Source organism: Lithobates pipiens, unplaced genomic scaffold (genome assembly GCF_037356315.1).
Source record: "Lithobates pipiens isolate NorthernLeopardFrog02 unplaced genomic scaffold, aLitPip1_a1.2 Scaffold_28, whole genome shotgun sequence".
In the NCBI taxonomy this organism is placed as follows: domain Eukaryota; kingdom Metazoa; phylum Chordata; class Amphibia; order Anura; family Ranidae; genus Lithobates; species Lithobates pipiens.
The window spans coordinates 8,532,682-8,549,814 of record NW_027507789.1 but is presented as its reverse complement, the minus strand read 5'-3'; the positions used below and the strand labels follow the sequence as shown (position 1 = coordinate 8,549,814).

The window sequence follows — 17,133 nt, the reverse complement described above, 5'->3', positions numbered from 1 at the left end:
GTTAGAATGGCCCACTCACAGTCCAGACCTAAATCCAATTGAGAATCTGTGGCAAGACCCCCTAGCAACAGGTTTTTAGAGGTGAGTAAAAAAAAAAAATTTCCATTTATTTATTTTTTTTAAAGAATTTTAAACACTTTTTTATCTTTTGGTGGCAACACCACTTTAAGTTCAGATGAGAAAGCTGAATTGCTGCAGGTCTTCCAGGTAAGCTTTTTTTTTTTTTTTTTTTAATTCAACATCATAATGTGACTTTAACCCGATAAATACATAAAAATGCGACAGAGTTTGTTACAAAGCAGAATTTTAATGGCTGTAGATAAAGTCCTTTGTTTCAAGCATCACTCAGAGTAAACGGCAACAAAAAAAAGAGCCTTCAGACCGACACTCCTGACAGCAGCGACCCGCCAATGTTTATTGGTGGCGGAGGTTTTCCTGCAAACCACATGGCATTCCGCCCAGACTTACCGCTAATTACCTTAAACACAGCGCCATTGTGTGATTTGTTTTATTGACTTACATGCATTGCCGCTCATAATGACAGAGGTGTCACTTAGCAGGAAGTTCTACGGATAAAAAAAAAAAAAAGGTCTTAAAGGAGATTAGGAAGACTTGAAGCAGCAACTTGGAACTTAAACATCGGATTCGTCTCCACTCCGAGTGTCCGGTAAACAATAAGCCAACCTGGATCCCAAGGATATCCAAAAACCTGTTCTTCCAATATACATCCCGCTGTTCAGTAGTGTCCTATCTGGGGAAAAAAAAAATGGCTGAATAATTAGCAAAGACCGAAAAGCTGTCTATCCCCTCCCCACCCTCACACTCCAAACCGCATAAAATAGTGGGTGTGGTCAAATTTCAGGGGTGCTCTATGTGTAGAGTGCAGAGCTCAGGGATGTGCTACGTACAGAGTGCAGAGTTCAGGGGTGTGCCAAGTACAGAGTTCAGGGGTGCGCTACGTACAGAGTGCAAAGTTCAGGGGTGCGCTACGTACAGAGTGCAAAGTTCAGGGGTGCGCTACGTACAGAGTGCAAAGTTCAGGGGTGCGCTACGTACAGAGTGCAAAGTTCAGGGGTGCGCTACGTACAGAGTGCAAAGTTCAGGGGTGCGCTACGTACAGAGTGCAAAGTTCAGGGGTGCGCTACGTACAGAGTGCAAAGTTCAGGGGTGTGCTACGTACAGAGTGCAAAGTTCAGGGGTGTGCTACGTACAGAGTGCAGAGTTCAGGAGTGCGCTACGTACAGAGTGCAGAGTTCAGGAGTGCGCTACGTACAGAGTGCAAAGTTCAGGAGTGCGCTACGTACAGAGTGCAGAGTTCATGGGTACACTACGTACAGAGTGCAGAGTTCATGGGTACACTACGTACAGAGTGCAGAGTTCAGGGGTGCGCTACGTACAGAGTGCAGAGTTCAGGGGTACACTATGTACAGAGTGCAGAGTTCAGGGGTACGCTATGTACAGAGTGCAGAGTTCAGGGGTACACTACGTGCAGAGTTCAGGAGTGCGCTATGTACAGAGTGCAGAGTTCAGGGGTACACTACGTACAGAGTGCAGAGTTCAGGGGTGCGCTACATAAAGAATGCAGAGTTCAGGGGTGCTTGACGTACAGAGTTCACAGTTTAGTGGTGAGCTGTGTACAGAGTGCAGAGTTCAGGGGTGTGCAATGTACAGAGTTTACAGTTAAGTGGTGCGCAACGTACAGAGTTTAGGGGTGCACGACGTGCAGAGATCAGGGGTGCTTGACATACAGAGTTCAGAGTTTAGGGGAGCGTGACGTGCAGAGTTCAGGGGTGCTTTATGTACAGAGTTTAGGGGTGAGCTACATACAAAGTGCAGGGTTCAGGGGTGCGCTATGTACAGAGTTTAGAGCTTAGGGGTGCACGACATACAGAGTGCAGAGTTCAGGGGTGCTTGACGTACAGAGTTTAGGGGAGTGCGATGTACCTTTACGTACAGAGTTTAAGGGTGAGCTACGTACAGAGTGCCGGGTTCAGGGGTGCGCTATGTGCAGATTGTAGGGTTCAGGGGTGCGCTATGTACAGAGTGCAGGGTTCAGGGGTGCTCCCCCATATACTGAGCACCATCCGCCACTGTAGCTGATAGTGACCACATCGACCATGTCTGAGCAGTGTGTGTCAGCACAACCAATTGTAGTCTCCAGCAGGGGAAGCATGTGACAGGGTGGCAATGCTAGAGCAAACCACTGGGAGTTGCCACCCCATAACAGGTAGTGCCTGCTCCTGAGGAAGTAACACATTTGATGATGAAACACGTAGGGTGGAACATCCAGTGACATTACATTCACACATTGGATGCATATAGTGGCGCTTCCTGTTTTGATCTCAATACCGACATATGTAAGTGCACTGGCTTTGTGTTTTTCCTTTAAAAACAAAAAAACAAAAAACTTTATTACACTATGACAGGCTCTCTTCCGTTTATCTTTGTGGGCTTTCCATGTGGTTTACCGGTAAGAGGTAAAGGGCCGTTGGAGTAAACAGAGATTTCCGACTGGATACTATTGAAAATACTCGGTCGCCTTGTAACTCAGTGGCTTACTCGAGTCGCCGCCTCCATCTGGTGAGCGGGGGCGAGAGATTTTGGGCGCACCGAGTGGAGGACACCGATGTGGAATTGACCACTGAACGTGGCACTTATTTTGGATGGAGTAGCACAGAGCACGTGCGCAGTGGGACGTTTATGTGTTTTTATGTACTATTATACAGATTTATATAATTTTGGTTGAGTTTGCTTTAATTATTTCAGCGCTGTGTCCCCTAAATAGAGGTTTTATTTGTATTAAAAAAAAAAAAAAAAACTCAACAAGTCCTCCACGTGACGCCAGAGGACAGGATTCCTCTCTGATCCGTTCAGAGACATAATAATTCCTGGATTAATCCTCTGCTGCTCAATCTGTCTATTTATAGCCGGAGACATCACTGCGAGCGGGAACGGCGTCCATATTTAAATCAACGGCCATCGTTGGCAGACAAGAGACACAAACACTATGAGCGTAGGCCGCGGGGAGGGGGGGTTCGGTCTATTTTAAGGACGTAAACATTTCTGGAGTCCACAATCCGTGTCAGGAAGAAATATCATTGGTGTCGGTTATATGGGAGCGTCACTTGCCGGCTCCATAGGCCTCTATGAGCTCGTATAACTTGCTTTAGAATGTGGCATTGAACACGCTATTATAAAACGTTCTACATTCCAAATCAAAGCTCCTCCCACTGGTCACACGTTGTGTTTGATTTGCTTTAAAAATTACACTCACCGACCACTTTTTTTTTTTTTTTTTTAAGGTACACCTGTTCAGTTGCTCAGTAACACAAACTGCTAAATCAGCCAATAACATGGCAGCAACTCAATGCATTTAGGAATCTAGACGTGGTGAAGAAGACTTGCTGAAGTTACCCCATTAACAATTTACACGGGGGCCGGGATCTTGGGGTACCCTTTTTAAAGGGGGCTTCCAGATTCCGATAAGCCCCTGCCTACAGACCCCCACAACCACTGGGCAAGGTCAAAACAAGCATCAGAAGATAGGGGAATTACAGTGAGGGGAAAAAAAGTATTTGATCCCCTGCTGATTTTGTAAGTTTGCCCCACTGACAAAGAAATGATCGGTCTATAATTTTAATGGTCGGTTTATTTTAACAGTGAGTGCTAAGATGATATAACATCTCCTCCAGCATGGCAGTCTCTCTATTCATTGCTCTGCCTGTTTGTAGCTGTGTCAGATCTAGATACTGTGTAGCTCTCACCTGCAGAGCACTTAGACTGAGAGACCCGGGGATTGTGGGATATGTAGTTTCTTCACAGGAAGTGTCAGTTCTCACACTACAGAGGTCACGCTCTATCCTGTAAAACGTCATGCTGCTTGCCTAATTTTTTAACACAAACTGCCGACACAAGAATGTGAAGATTTACTTTACTATAGGCTGTGTGTACAGGGCAAAAACTAACACCAGGGGACTATATGACCAATGTACATCTTATGAATGACACCATGGGACTACATGACCAATGTACATCTTATGAATGACACCATGGGACTACATGACCAATGTACATCTTATGAACGACACCATAAAACTACATGACCAATGTACATCTTATGAACGACACCATAAAACTACATGACCAATGTACATCTTATGAATGACACCATAAAACTATATGACCAATGTACATCTTATGAATGACATCATAAAACTACATGACCAATGTACATCTTATGAATGACACCATAAAACTACATGACCAATGTACATCTTATGAATGCCACCATAAAACTACATGACCAATGTACATCTTATGAATGCCACCATAAAACTACATGACCAAGGTACATCTTATGAATGACATCATAAAACTACATGACCAATGTACATCTTATGAATGCCACCATAAAACTACATGACCAAGGTACATCTTATGAATGCCACCATAAAACTACATGACCAATGTACATCTTATGAATGCCACCATAAAACTACATGACCAAGGTACATCTTATGAATGCCACCATAAAACTACATGACCAAGGTACATCTTATGAATGACATCATAAAACTACATGACCAATGTACATCTTACGAATGACACCATAAAACGACATGATCAATGTAGAATGACACAACAGTGAGGGGGGAAAAAGTATTTTCTCCCCTGCTGATTTTGTACGTTTGCCCCACTGACAAAGAAATGATCAGTGATCAGTCTATAATTTTAGTGGTCAGTTTATATTTAACAGTGAGAGACAGAATATCAAAAAATATCCAGAAAAACGCATTTCAAAGAAGTTCTAAATTGATTTGCGGTTTAATGAGTGAAATAAGTATTTGATCCCTTCGCAAAACATGACTTAGTACTTGGTGGAGAAACCCTGGTTGGCAATCACAGAGGTCAGACGTTTCTTGTAGTTGGCCACCAGGTCTGCACACATCTGAGGAGGAATTTTGTCCCACTCCTCTTTGCCGATCTTCTCCAAGTCATTTAGGTTTCAAAGCTGACGTTTGGTAACTCGAACCTTCAGCTCCCTCCACATATTTTCTATGGGATTAAGGTCTGGAGACTGGCTAGGCCACTTCAGGAACTTACTGTGCTTCTTCTTGAGTGAGTGAGTGAAATATTTGTATAGCGCACAACGCAAACTGAATCGCCTCAAGGCCACTCCTTTGTTGCCTCTGCAGGTGTTTTGGGTCATTGTCATAATGGAAGACCCATCCACCACCCATTTTCAATGCCCTGGCTGTGGGAAGGAGGTTCTCAACTAAGATATGACGGTACATGACCCTGTCCATTTTCCCTTTGATGTGGTGAAGTTGTCCTGTCCCCTCAGCAGAAAAACACCCCCAAAGCATAATGTTTAAACCTTCATGGTTGACGGTATGAATGTTTTTTTTTTGGGGGGTGATAGGCAGCATTCCTCCTCCTACAAACAAGGCAAGTTGAGTTGAGTTGATGCCAAAGAGTTTGATTTGGGTCTCATCTGACCACAACACTTTCACCCAGGGCTCCCCTGAATCATTCAGATGTTCAAACATCAGACAGGCCTGTACATGGGCTTTCTTGAGCTGAGGGACCTTGTGGGTGCTGCAGGATTTCAGTCCTTCACGGTGTAGTGTGTTACCAATTGTTCTCTTGGTGACTATGGTCCCAGCTGAGATCATTGACAAGATTCTCCCGTGTAGTTCTGAGCTGATTCCTCACCGTTCTCACGATCATTGAAACTCCACGAGGTGAGATCTCGCATGGAGCCCCAGAACGAGGGAGGTCGACAGTTATTTTGTGTTTCTTCCATTTGCAAATAATCGCACCAACTGTTGTCTCCTTCTCACCAAGCTGCTTGGCGATGGTCTTGTAGCCCATTCCAGCCTTGTGTAGGTCTACAATCTTGTCCCCGACATCCTTGGACAGCTCTTTGGTCTTGGCCGTAGTGGAGAGATTGGAATCTGATTGATTGATTTGCTTCTGTGGACAGGTGTCTTTTATACAAGCAACAAGCTGAGATTAGGAGCAGTCCCTTTAAAAGAGTGCTCCTAATCTCAGCTTGTTGCCTGTATAGAAGACACCGGGAGCCAGAAATCTTGCTGATTGATAGGGGATCAAATACTTATTTCACTGATTTAAATGCAAATCAATTTAAAACTTTTTTGAAATGCGTTTTTCTGGATATTTTTGTTGTTATTCTGTCTCTCACTGTTAAAATAAACCGACCATTAAAATTATATACCGATTGTTTCTTTGTCAGTGAGCAAATGTATAAAATCAGCAGGGGGTCAAATACTTTTTCCCCTCACTGTAAGTGTCGGGGGAAGTGGCATGATTGTTAGTGCAAGACGGGCTGTTCTGAGTATTTCTGGGATTTTCACACACTACCATCTCCCGGGATTACAAAGAATGGTGGGAAAAAGAGAAAATATCCAGTGAGCAGGTAGACTTAATAAAGGGGGTCCCAACCCACTACTACCAAGGTGGACCTAATAAAGGGGGTCCCGACCCACTACTAGCAAGGTGGACCTAATAAAGGGGGTCCCGACCCACTACTAGCAAGGTGGACCTAATAAAGGGGGTCCCAACCCACTGCTAGCAAGGTGGACCTAATAAAGGGGGTCCCGACCCACTACTAGCAAGGTGGACCTAATAAAGGTGGTCCCAACCCACTACTAGCAAGGGGGACCTAATAAAGGGGTCCAACCTAAAACCAGCAAGGGGGACCTAATAAAGGGGGTCCAACCCGCTACTAGCAAGGGGGACCTAATAAAGGGGGTCCAACCCATTATTAGTAAGGGGGGCCTAATAAAGGGGGTGCAACCAGCTACTAGCAAGGTAGACCTAATAAAGGGGGTCCAACCCGCTACTAGCAAGGTGGACCTAATAAAGGGGGTCCAACCCGCTACTAGCAAGGGGGACCTAATAAAGGGGTCCAATCCGCTACTAACAAGGGGGACCTAATAAAGGGGGTCCAACCCAAAACTAGCAAGAAGGACCTAATAAAGGGGGTCCAACCTGCTACTAGCAAGGTGGACCTAATAAAGGGGGTCCAACCCACTACTAGCAAGGGGGATCTAATAAAGGGGGTCCAACCTGCTACTAGCAAGGTGGCCCTAATAAAGGGGGTCCAACCCACTACTAGCAAGGGGGACCTAATAAAGGGGTCCAATCCGCTACTAACAAGGGGGACCTAATAAAGGGGGTCCAACCCACTACTAGCAAGGTGGACCTAATAAAGTGGCTGGTGAGTATATATATTGTATATACACACACCCATACATATATACAAACCTTGCATTTCTATTTTAAACTGAATGGGTTGTTTCACTAGGTGAGGGTTCACATATACTTTACATTTTAAATAGCGCAAAAAAAAAAAAAAAAAAAAAAACAAGAATAAAAGGATCTGCAGATATTGACTTACTGTATGTAAGAGTTATAAATACCATTGACAGATACGCAAGTGACCACACCTGTGCAAACAATGTCATCAATGAGGCGGCTGTGTGCTGCACAGCGATTGTTGTGCGGTATGTATGACACCAATTTATACAGCGAGCTGGCATTGTTCATTTATGAGAAATTTGGACAGGAAGTTAGCCATATACTGGAAAATACAACCTCCCCCACTCCCCTATCTCCAAATACACCTCTCAAGTTCCTGAAACATTTTCATATCTATATATAAATTCCAGTAAAAGTTTGAAGAGCTGAGTCCTACAAAAGAACATTCAAATTCTTTTTACTACTACTATTTTTTTTATTATTATTATATAGGATGCTGATGCTCAGGTCTGCATTGCCTGCTGCTTGCTCTGGTTTTCTATCCTTCCCCAGTCACTGCCCCGTAACTTCCAAAGGGGGGGGGGGCGCTCCTTGGCGTGCCGGGTCCTATAGTTCCCCCGCCAGAGACCCCCTTCCATGCACGCTTCCAGGGAGAGGACTACCGGATGACATAATGACGCTGCCTGCGCAGGCAGCCAGAGATCCATAGACATGCCCTGCGAGGAGGCTTGCAAGGGCTGCGCATACACAGTAGCGCTATGAATTATGGGATACGTGGTCCAGAGAAAGGTTACTGTGAGTGCAGCCATGAGTGCGCACTCCCTGACCATAAGTTCTGGTAAGTGGAGGGATATAGAGGATGTGCCTGTTTAAGGCCCCTTGCACATGGGGCTGTCTAGGAGCCGTGAGGCCCGTCCTGTTGTTCTAAGCACCCAGCCCCACTGCGGGCATTCTGCCAAAGTCTATGGCAAGCTACAGCGTGACAGAGCTGAACACTGTACTGAGTGGTACCCGCATTTAGGGCCCTGTGCGTTCAGACAGAGGTTCTAAATTCCAGACTTTCATCCCTGAACATACAGGAACTTAAACACTGGTCAGTAGAGCAGAGCGTGGCGTCAGTCAGTAGTTTAGTTGATGGCGTCAGTCAGTAGAGCAGAGATGGTGTCAGCGGGGCAGGAGACGGCGTCAGCAGGGGGCAGAGGACGGTGTCAGCAGGGGGCAGAGGACGGTGTCAGCAGGGGGCAGGGGACGGCGTCAGCAGGGGGCAGGGGACGGCGTCAGCAGGGGGCGGCGTAAAAAGGGCAGGGGATGGAGTCAGCGGGGCAGGGGACGGCGTCAGCGGGGCAGGGGACGGCGTCAGAGGGGCAGGGGACGGCGTCAGAGGGGCAGGGGACGGCATCAGAGGGGCAGGGGACGGTGTTAGCAGGGCAGGGGACTGCGTTAGCAGGGCAGGGGACGGCGTCAGCGGGGCAGTGTCAGTAAGTTAGTGGATGGCGTCAGTCAGTAGAGCAGTGAATAGAGCCAGCGGGGCAGGGGACGGTGTCAGCAGGTTAGTGGATGGTGTCAGTCAGTAGAGCAGTGAATAGTCAGCGGGGCAGGGGATGGTGTCATCGGGGCAGAGGGTGGTGTCAGCGGGACAGGGCCAGCGGGGCAGGGGACGGCGCCAGCGGGGCAAAGGACAGATTCGGCGAGGCAAAGGACAGAGTCGGCGGGGCAAAGGACAGAGTCGGCGGGGCAAAGGACAGAGTCGGCGGGGCAAAGGACAGAGTCGGCGGGGCAAAGGACAGAGTCGGCGGGGCAAAGGACAGAGTCAGCGGGGCAAAGGACAGAGTCAGCGGGGCAAAGGACAGAGTCAGCGGGGGAGAGGATGGTGTCAGTAGGTTAGTGGGTGGTGTCAGTCAATAGAGCAGTGGATGGTGTCAGCGGGGCAGGGGACGTCGTCAGCGGGGGAAGGGGACGGCATCAGCGTGGTAGAGGATGGTGTCAGCAGGTTAGTGGATGGTGCCAGTCAGTGGGGTAGAGAGTGGTGTCAGCAGGTTAGTGGATGGTGCCAGTGAGCGGGGTAGGGGGCGGCGTCAGCAGTTTGTATGTACAGGCGCTCCTTTACTAGCATAGGCAGGTTTTGGTGAAGGTGAACTAAACCTTTAACTGTTGTAGAGAAAAGTCAGGTCACCGTCCTGGCTGTGCTGTCTGTCAGGGCTGTGTTGCTTGGATCCAGCTTTAAATGGTTTGTTGGCCTTTCCAGAACTAAACACTGTACTGCAGCCAGCCCGCCATGAAGACACAACCTGCCCACCAAAAATCATTTGTTTTCCTGTAACTCGCAGAAGAGAAACCCATGTTTATATTTAGCTGTAAATTTGGAGGGGGCGACTTCAGAAATCTCAGAATCGCAGCCTGTGAGAGCCCCACGAAAGGGGCCAACTGGTGAAACCGGCTGATTTGCATAAACTCACCGATGTGAAACTTGTGCGGGAGTTTGTCAGAATCCTCCCCTTCTGGCTCCAGCTCACCCCCCCCCCCCCCCCCCGTTTAAAATTTTCACGCACATAAAGAGGAAGTGTGACCTCAGCGCTCGTTTCTGCTGAATAAAACGATGACTTCTCTAAAGAGTGCAGAGAAATGCATTTCACAGGAACAGAATGACAGAGCCATCCGAGCTTTTCATTGCAAAAGTCAAATGACTCACGCCACTCAGAATAAGATTTAGAAGAAAAAAAAAAAAAGCAACCTGAGAGACCAATAAAAGGCTGACAGCATGGTCAGGACTTCCTCTTCTCTGAACGGCATTGTGAAACCATCCTGTGATCGCACGCGGCACGCTGCCAGCTGATAAAGCCAGACACCTTAGGTCTGTAATGATAGATGCAAAGATCTGGACAGCTGCACTCCGAATAACATCCGTCTTTATTTTCATTTATAAAAAACACTCCAATACAGCAATATGGCACTGTGGGTACAGAGGAAAAGTGAACGCATTTTGCGCTAGCTCTGCGCTTACTCGTGACACGGGCAACACGTTTCGTGCTATCTCCGCACTTATTCGTGATACGGGCAGAACGTTTGCTGCCATCTCTGAACTTACTCGTGACACAGGCGGCATGTTTCGTGCTATCGCCACGTTTTTTAACGTGGTCGACGAGTTTTGTGCTCTCTCAGTATCTCAGTTCCTTCAATTAAGCTTTGGAAAAAAAAAACTGGAAGCTGATTGGATTCTATGCAGAGCTGCACCAGATTTTGCGCTATCTGGTTTTACAGCAATACTATATAGTACAACAGTTTAGTACACTCCAATACAGCAATATGACGCTGTGGGTACAGAGTAAAAGTCAATGCATTTTGCGCCAGCGCCGTGATTACTAGTGACATGGTCAAAACGTTTTTATGCTATTCTCTGCATTTACTCGTGACACAACCGACAGGTTTTGTGCCATCTCCGCACTTACTCGTGACACGGGCAACACAGTTTGTGCTATCTCCGCACTTACTCGTGACACGGGCAACACAGTTTGTGCTATCTCCGCACTTACTCATGACATGGGCAACACAGTTTGTGCTATCTCCGCACTTACTCGTGACACGGGTAACACAGTTTGTGCTATCTCCGCACTTATTCGTGGCATGGGCAACACAGTTTGTGCTATCTTCGCACTCCGGGAAACCCGTTTCATGCTATCTCTGTGCTTACTCGTGACACGTGCAAAACATTTTGTGCGATCTCTGTGCTTCAGCGGTCAACGAGTTTCATGCTATCTCTGCACTTACTCGTGACACGGTCAACGTGTATTGTGCTATCTCAGTACCTACTCACGACAAGGTCAGCGAGTTTCGTGCTTTCTCAGTACCTATTCATGACATCCATTAAAATAAAAAGCCTTAATGAGACAACGCTGCCATTGATGGGGCAATACACACCAATACAATAAAATTTGGTGCAGATGTTCATGGTAGTCAGTTCGTTCAATTAAGCTTTGACAAAAAAAATAATAATAATAATAATAAATAGCCGATTGGTTTCCATGCAGAGCTGCACCAGATTTTGCACTCTCCGGTTTTAGTAAATCAACCCCCTTTATGTTCTGTTATGTATTCTTTTAAAAATGGTGACCAATTAAACACGGCACATCTTGGTATATTCTATATAAGTTGGGAATCTTGGGAATACCTACTCTGGATATAAATAAAACCTGCCACGTTGAACACTTATTAATATAAGATTATGGAATAATTCACTTACCAGAGCGTCAGAAGAAATTCTTTATTAGGGGAGTCACCAGTTTCACCCACAGCTTGACATAACGGCTCGGGTGCTGGAAAGTAGAAGGAGTCACTTCACTTGACCGCTTGTACAGGCTTTGCTGCTCCTGAAACACATAAGGAAATTGTTTTTTGAACCATTCAAAACAGCCTGTAGGAGGAATAGAAATCAAGTCTGGACTGGTCATCTGACCAATAGCTGATGTCACATTCAGGCGTCTGAATTTAAAGAACAGGTCTAGGTTTTTATAGCCCCCCCCCCCCCTTTTATTTATGTTTTAATAACTTTCTTTGTGTAGTTGGTTGAAAGTTTGTGCACAGCTGACCATCACATCTATATGATCTTGAGGACATTGCATTCCAGTTTTGGTCATCAATATATGGTGGTTCCCCATATCTCCCCCCTTACACCCATGGCCATTAATATGGAGTTCCCATACCCAATGGCCATTAATATGGAGCTACACTTTATGTGGTCATAACTCCCGCCACCATTCTGAGAAGCGTTTGCACAACATTTTTGAGGCTGCCCATGGGAATATGTGCCCATTTGTGAGGTCAGGTACTGATGTTGGATAAGAAGACCAGGCTCACAATCAGCATTTTAATTCCGTATGGTTGAGGTCAGGACACTCGAGTTCCTCAACACCCAACTGGTCAAACCATGTCTTTATAGACTTGGAATCCCTTGTGGCTACAACCTCCTCCACTCTTTCTGAGAAAGCTTTCCCCAGGATTTTGAGGGGTGTCTGTGGGAATTTGTGCCCATTTATGAGGTCAGGTACTAATGCTGGATGCAAAGACCTAGCTCATAATTAGTGTTCCAATCCATCCCAAAAGTGTTCAGTAGGGTTGAGGTCACGACACTGTGGAGGACACTTGAGTTCCTCCCACATCAAACTGGTCAAACCATGGCTTTATGGAGCTGGCTTTGTACAAAGAGGCACAGTCATGCTAGAACAGAAAAGGGTCTTTCCCCAAAACTGTTACCACAAGGTTGGAAGAGCAAAATTGTCTACAATATCTTTTCATGGTGTAGTATTAACAGGAACCTTCACTGGAGACATCCGAACGTTATCATTTGGAGGAGTGTCCACATTGTTTAGGCCATGTAGTGTATCAGTTCAGAGTGGGATGACCCTATTACCATTATTGGCAGAGTTCTTTAATCGTGAATTTCCAAGGACAGCAGTGTTGAGGTCAGATAATCACGAGAAAACCTGGCACCCAACTAGCATTCCAATTCATCCTAAAGGTGTTCAGTAGGGTTGAGGTCAGGGCTGGGTACAGCACACTCGGGTTCCTCCATAACAAATTGGTCAAACCACGTGGCTTTGTACACAGGGGCACAGTCAGCTGGAACAGAAAAGGGTCTTCACCTGCTACCACGAGGTTGGAAAAGCACAACTGTCTACAATGTCTTTGTATGACGTAGTAGGACCATTCACTGGAGACACCTGAGCTTGATATTTGACCACTATTTATGCAGGCTCTGTTTCCTGTGCTTTGATGATATCCTTCTCTCAAGGCAAGTCTACCAGACCAGGCTGGTCTGATTGAAATCATGAATTCGCAGCAATACTCTAAGACCCCTTTCACACGGGCCGGATCAGTTTTTCTCAGCAGGTGATCTGTCCATTGATCTCCTGTTGAGCTGAGCAGAGCGGGCAGATGACATGTCCAGCCCGCTCTGCTCTAAGGGCAGTCAGACGTAAATAGACCGGCTCTATGTTTACCCCCGACCGTCCTCCAATCCAATGTGGCCAATTGGCAGATTGGATCGGAGGTAGGCGGGTGTAAACGGACACAAGTGAAAGGGGCCTTATGCCGCATACACACGACCAGATTTTCCATCAGAAAAGGTCCGACGGTCTTCCCAATGGACTTTCGACGGAGTTACGATGGACTTCCCCACACACGAACGTACTAAAGTCCTTTCGTTTTGAACGACGGGACTAGAAAAGGAAGTCCAATAGCCAGTAGCTGCCCTTCGATCCATCAGACCAGCATACAGATGAACGGTTTTTCCCGATAGGAATTGAGTCAGTCGGACAGATTTGAAACATGTTCTATTTCTAGATCCGTCTGATTTTTTTTAAGAAAAACAATCGGATTATCCCACACACGATCGGAATATCTGAAGGAATGATTCCGTCTGACCTATTCTGCCGGAAAGTCCGGTTGTGTTTACGCGGCATTACTCATAATAACAATTATGTGAAATTGCCAACATGTGTCCTTTTGATTGATGTGAATCTTATACATCTTGATACAAATATCACAACATGAACATTTCTGGCAGCCTGTTCAGTATTTGTCCTGTACTTATTCCCTAAGGCTTTACAGACTGAAAAAAATGATAATTAAAAAAACATTACAGCTCCATAAAGGTACAATAAATAGACACTCCAAATCAAAGAAAATGTTTTGAAGCAGTTATAATAACCATTGTCTTACGATAATCTCTTTTTACATGCAGCTGGTTCTTGATACTATCAGGGGACTCCGATCTGTTACAGGCTACAATTATCTGTAAAGTACATTTACTACAGGGAGTTTCAGCTCTGCCACCTGACCTCTGTTAAGCACCTGCCCTTCCAAGCTGGAGAACAAACCCCTGAAACCGTTCTGCCACAAGAATTAGAGCAAATATACCTTGAGCCAGAAGACCCACTAGGGCTACCTGGAGATCTGCTAATCTGTGCGGTGACATATTAACCACTTTCAGCCCCGGACCATTTTGCTGGTCAAAGACCAGACCACTTTTTGCGATTCGGCACTGCGTCGTTTTAACTGACAATTGCGCGGTCGTGCGACGTGGCTCCCAAACAAAATTGACGTCCTTTTTTTCCCCACAAATAGAGATTTCTTTTGGTGGTATTTGATCACCCCTGCGGTTTTTATTTTTTGCGCTATAAACAAAAATAGAGCGACAATTTTGAAAAAAAGCATTATTTTTTACTTTTTGTTATAATAAATATCCCCCAAAAAATATAAAAAAAAAACATTTTTTTCCCTCAGTTTAGGCCGATACGTATTCTTATACATATTTTTGGTTAAAAAAAAAAATCGCAATAAGCGATTATTGATTGGTTTGCGCAAAAGTTATAGCGTTTACAAAATAGGGATAGTTTTATAGCATTTTTATTAATAATTTTTTTTTTTTTTTTTTACTAATAATGGCGGCGATCAGCGATTTTTATTGTGACTGCGACATTGTGGGGGACCCATCGGACATTTTTGACACATTTTTGGGACCATTGTCATTTATACAGCAATCACTGCTATATAAATGCAGTGATTCCTGTGTAAATGACACTGGCAGTGAAGGGGTTAACCAGTGGGTGGCAGTGTAGGGGTTAAGTGTTCCTAGGGGTGTGTTACTAACTGTGGGTGGGGGGGGGGGGGTTGGGCTTTCATTTAGTGAACACTGATCTCTGCTCCAATCACATGGAGCAGAGATCAGCGTCATTAGTTGCTAGGCAGAATGGAGAAATGTTGTTTACAACGGCATTTCTTCATTTGGCCGCTCCGTGAGATGATCGCGGGGATGCCTGCGGTGATCGAGTCCGCGGGTCCCGCAACCGGACTCACGGGGGTCCCGACCAGCGCGGGGCAAATTTAAAGGGACGTACATGTACGCCCATTTGCCTGCCCGTGCCATTCTGTCGACGTACATCGTCATGCGCTGGTCGGCAAGTGGTTAAAGTCGATGAACCAAGGGTGAAACGAACTTGTAGCTTCTGGAAACCACCTTCTGCACCTAAGCGTCTGAGAAGCAAACTGTCCAAATGGCCTCAAAGACTAGTAGATGTTCTCCACACTTTGGAAAGTGTAGAAGCACCTTCATGCTAAAAATAGATTTTTTTTTTTTTTCGGAGGACACAGAGGCCTTAGCGCTCCAGGCCTTGTGGGTGGGCTGGAAGCCAGTCTTGGGTTTAGACTTGGAGGTTACATGAATGAAGTAATGAAAAGAAGTGTTCTTTACCTCCAGCAGGTAATAAGTCTTTGCAGATTGCGCTTTAGACTTTTTTTGGCAGACGGATGCTCTTGCCACCTGTGGCATTCTTGATAATGGCATCCAAGGCAGGTACGAACAGGCATTTCACCTTAGAAGGCCAAGCAGAGGCAAATCAGGTTCAACGTTAAGACAGGATAAAGAGCAATCGTTTTTAGCGATTGCTTGCAGATGGGGTCCTTAAAGAGGGATTCCACCTACAAAAAAAATATTAAAAGCCAGCAGCTATAAATACTACAGCTGCTGACTTTTAATAAATGGACACTCACCTGTCCCGGGTTCCAGCGATGCCGGCAGCCGAGGCCGATCGATTGCTCGGCTGCTGCCGCCACCATTCTAGGTGAGGGAATCAGGAAGTGAAGCGAATCGGCTTCACTTCCCGGTTCCCTACTGTGCATGCGCGAGTCGCACAGCGTGTGTGTCCCAGAAGACAGCGCGGCAGGACAGGAAATGGCGTAGACTCCCATGGGAGTCTATGCCCGGAAGTGGGTGTAAATACCTGTCTTTGACAGGTATCTTCACCCCCCTCCCCCCTGAAAGGTGCCAATTGTGACACCGGAGGGGGGGGGAGGGTTCCGATCAGCGGAGGTTCCACTTTAGGGTGGAACCCCGCTTTAAAGACAGATGCCCCAAAATGGTGATTGCTGGACGCTGCCAGATACACAGTGCAGGCAGACCACTTTATTTTTTTTTAACAAAGTCCTCTTCAAACATATTCATGGAAAAAAAGAGCTTGGAGGGGAAAAATCACCAGGGCATTTCCAATCCCCAAAGAGGAAAACTTGGAACAGCGGGTGAATCCGAAAAGTCTTAAAGCAGAACTAAACCCAACTAACCTTTATAGCCAAGGAAGCTGCCATGTTTGCCTCTGTTTTATCTGCAGTTGGCATGGTTCTGCACATGTGAACAGTTATGACATTGGCTATTAGATGGCTTGGCAGTTGTGTTGATTGCACCAGCATCTGTAACAGTTATCATTCACGGCGTGCCTTGAATGCAACTGTTTTGGGAAAACGGCTAAATCAATGTGCTTATTTACGCGTTTCAAGATCTCCAATGAACCCCAGACTGGAAACAGAATGAGTAGAAGCAACATGATGATAATCTAGTTTTAAGGTCACGCCGCACACCACATCAGAGTCATAACAGTCTCTTTCAATTTAAGAGTAATAACAGAAGACTGGACTCCTTTGAGACAAGCTTGTCCAGTAGGAACAGAGGAGACAAAGTTTCAGTGGCTGATGGCAGCTGGCAGATCAGAAGGGGAATCTGGGCCTTAAAAGTCCTGTATGATTGTAGTACACACCTCCTGGGAAATGGCCAATCTCAACAGAGCTAGAGAAGACTCATAATAAGACTCAGAAGGGCATAATGCCAGGCTGCTAACATCAGCCACATCAGTGGGCATGCTGCAGGCAAGCACCAGAGCCGTTAGTACAGTTTGAATTTGGGGCATCGGGACAGAACTGTCCCCAATATCTAGAATCAGACATGGTACAACCACATGGCACTGGAACTTAGGGTATGAGGCAAGGCCATAGATACTTACAAAATCTAACCGCTATTAGGAGGTG

General features: G+C 46.0%; 1 protein-coding gene across 3 annotated transcripts in view; it reads right to left on the bottom strand.

The window, feature by feature from the left end:
• Window positions 1–287: 287 nt before the first annotated feature.
• The window catches only part of PGS1 (phosphatidylglycerophosphate synthase 1), an 81,188-nt gene continuing 64,342 nt past the window's right edge, over window positions 288–17,133 (bottom strand). For all 3 annotated transcript variants that reach the window (XM_077458666.1, XM_077458664.1, XM_077458665.1), the window contains exons 9-10: window positions 11,522–11,648; window positions 288–751 (exon numbers count right to left, since the gene is read on the bottom strand). In XM_077458666.1, the coding sequence (XP_077314792.1) occupies window positions 11,529–11,648 (120 nt within the window). In that variant the 3' untranslated portion in view covers window positions 288–751; window positions 11,522–11,528. The remainder of the gene's footprint in view (window positions 752–11,521; window positions 11,649–17,133) is intronic.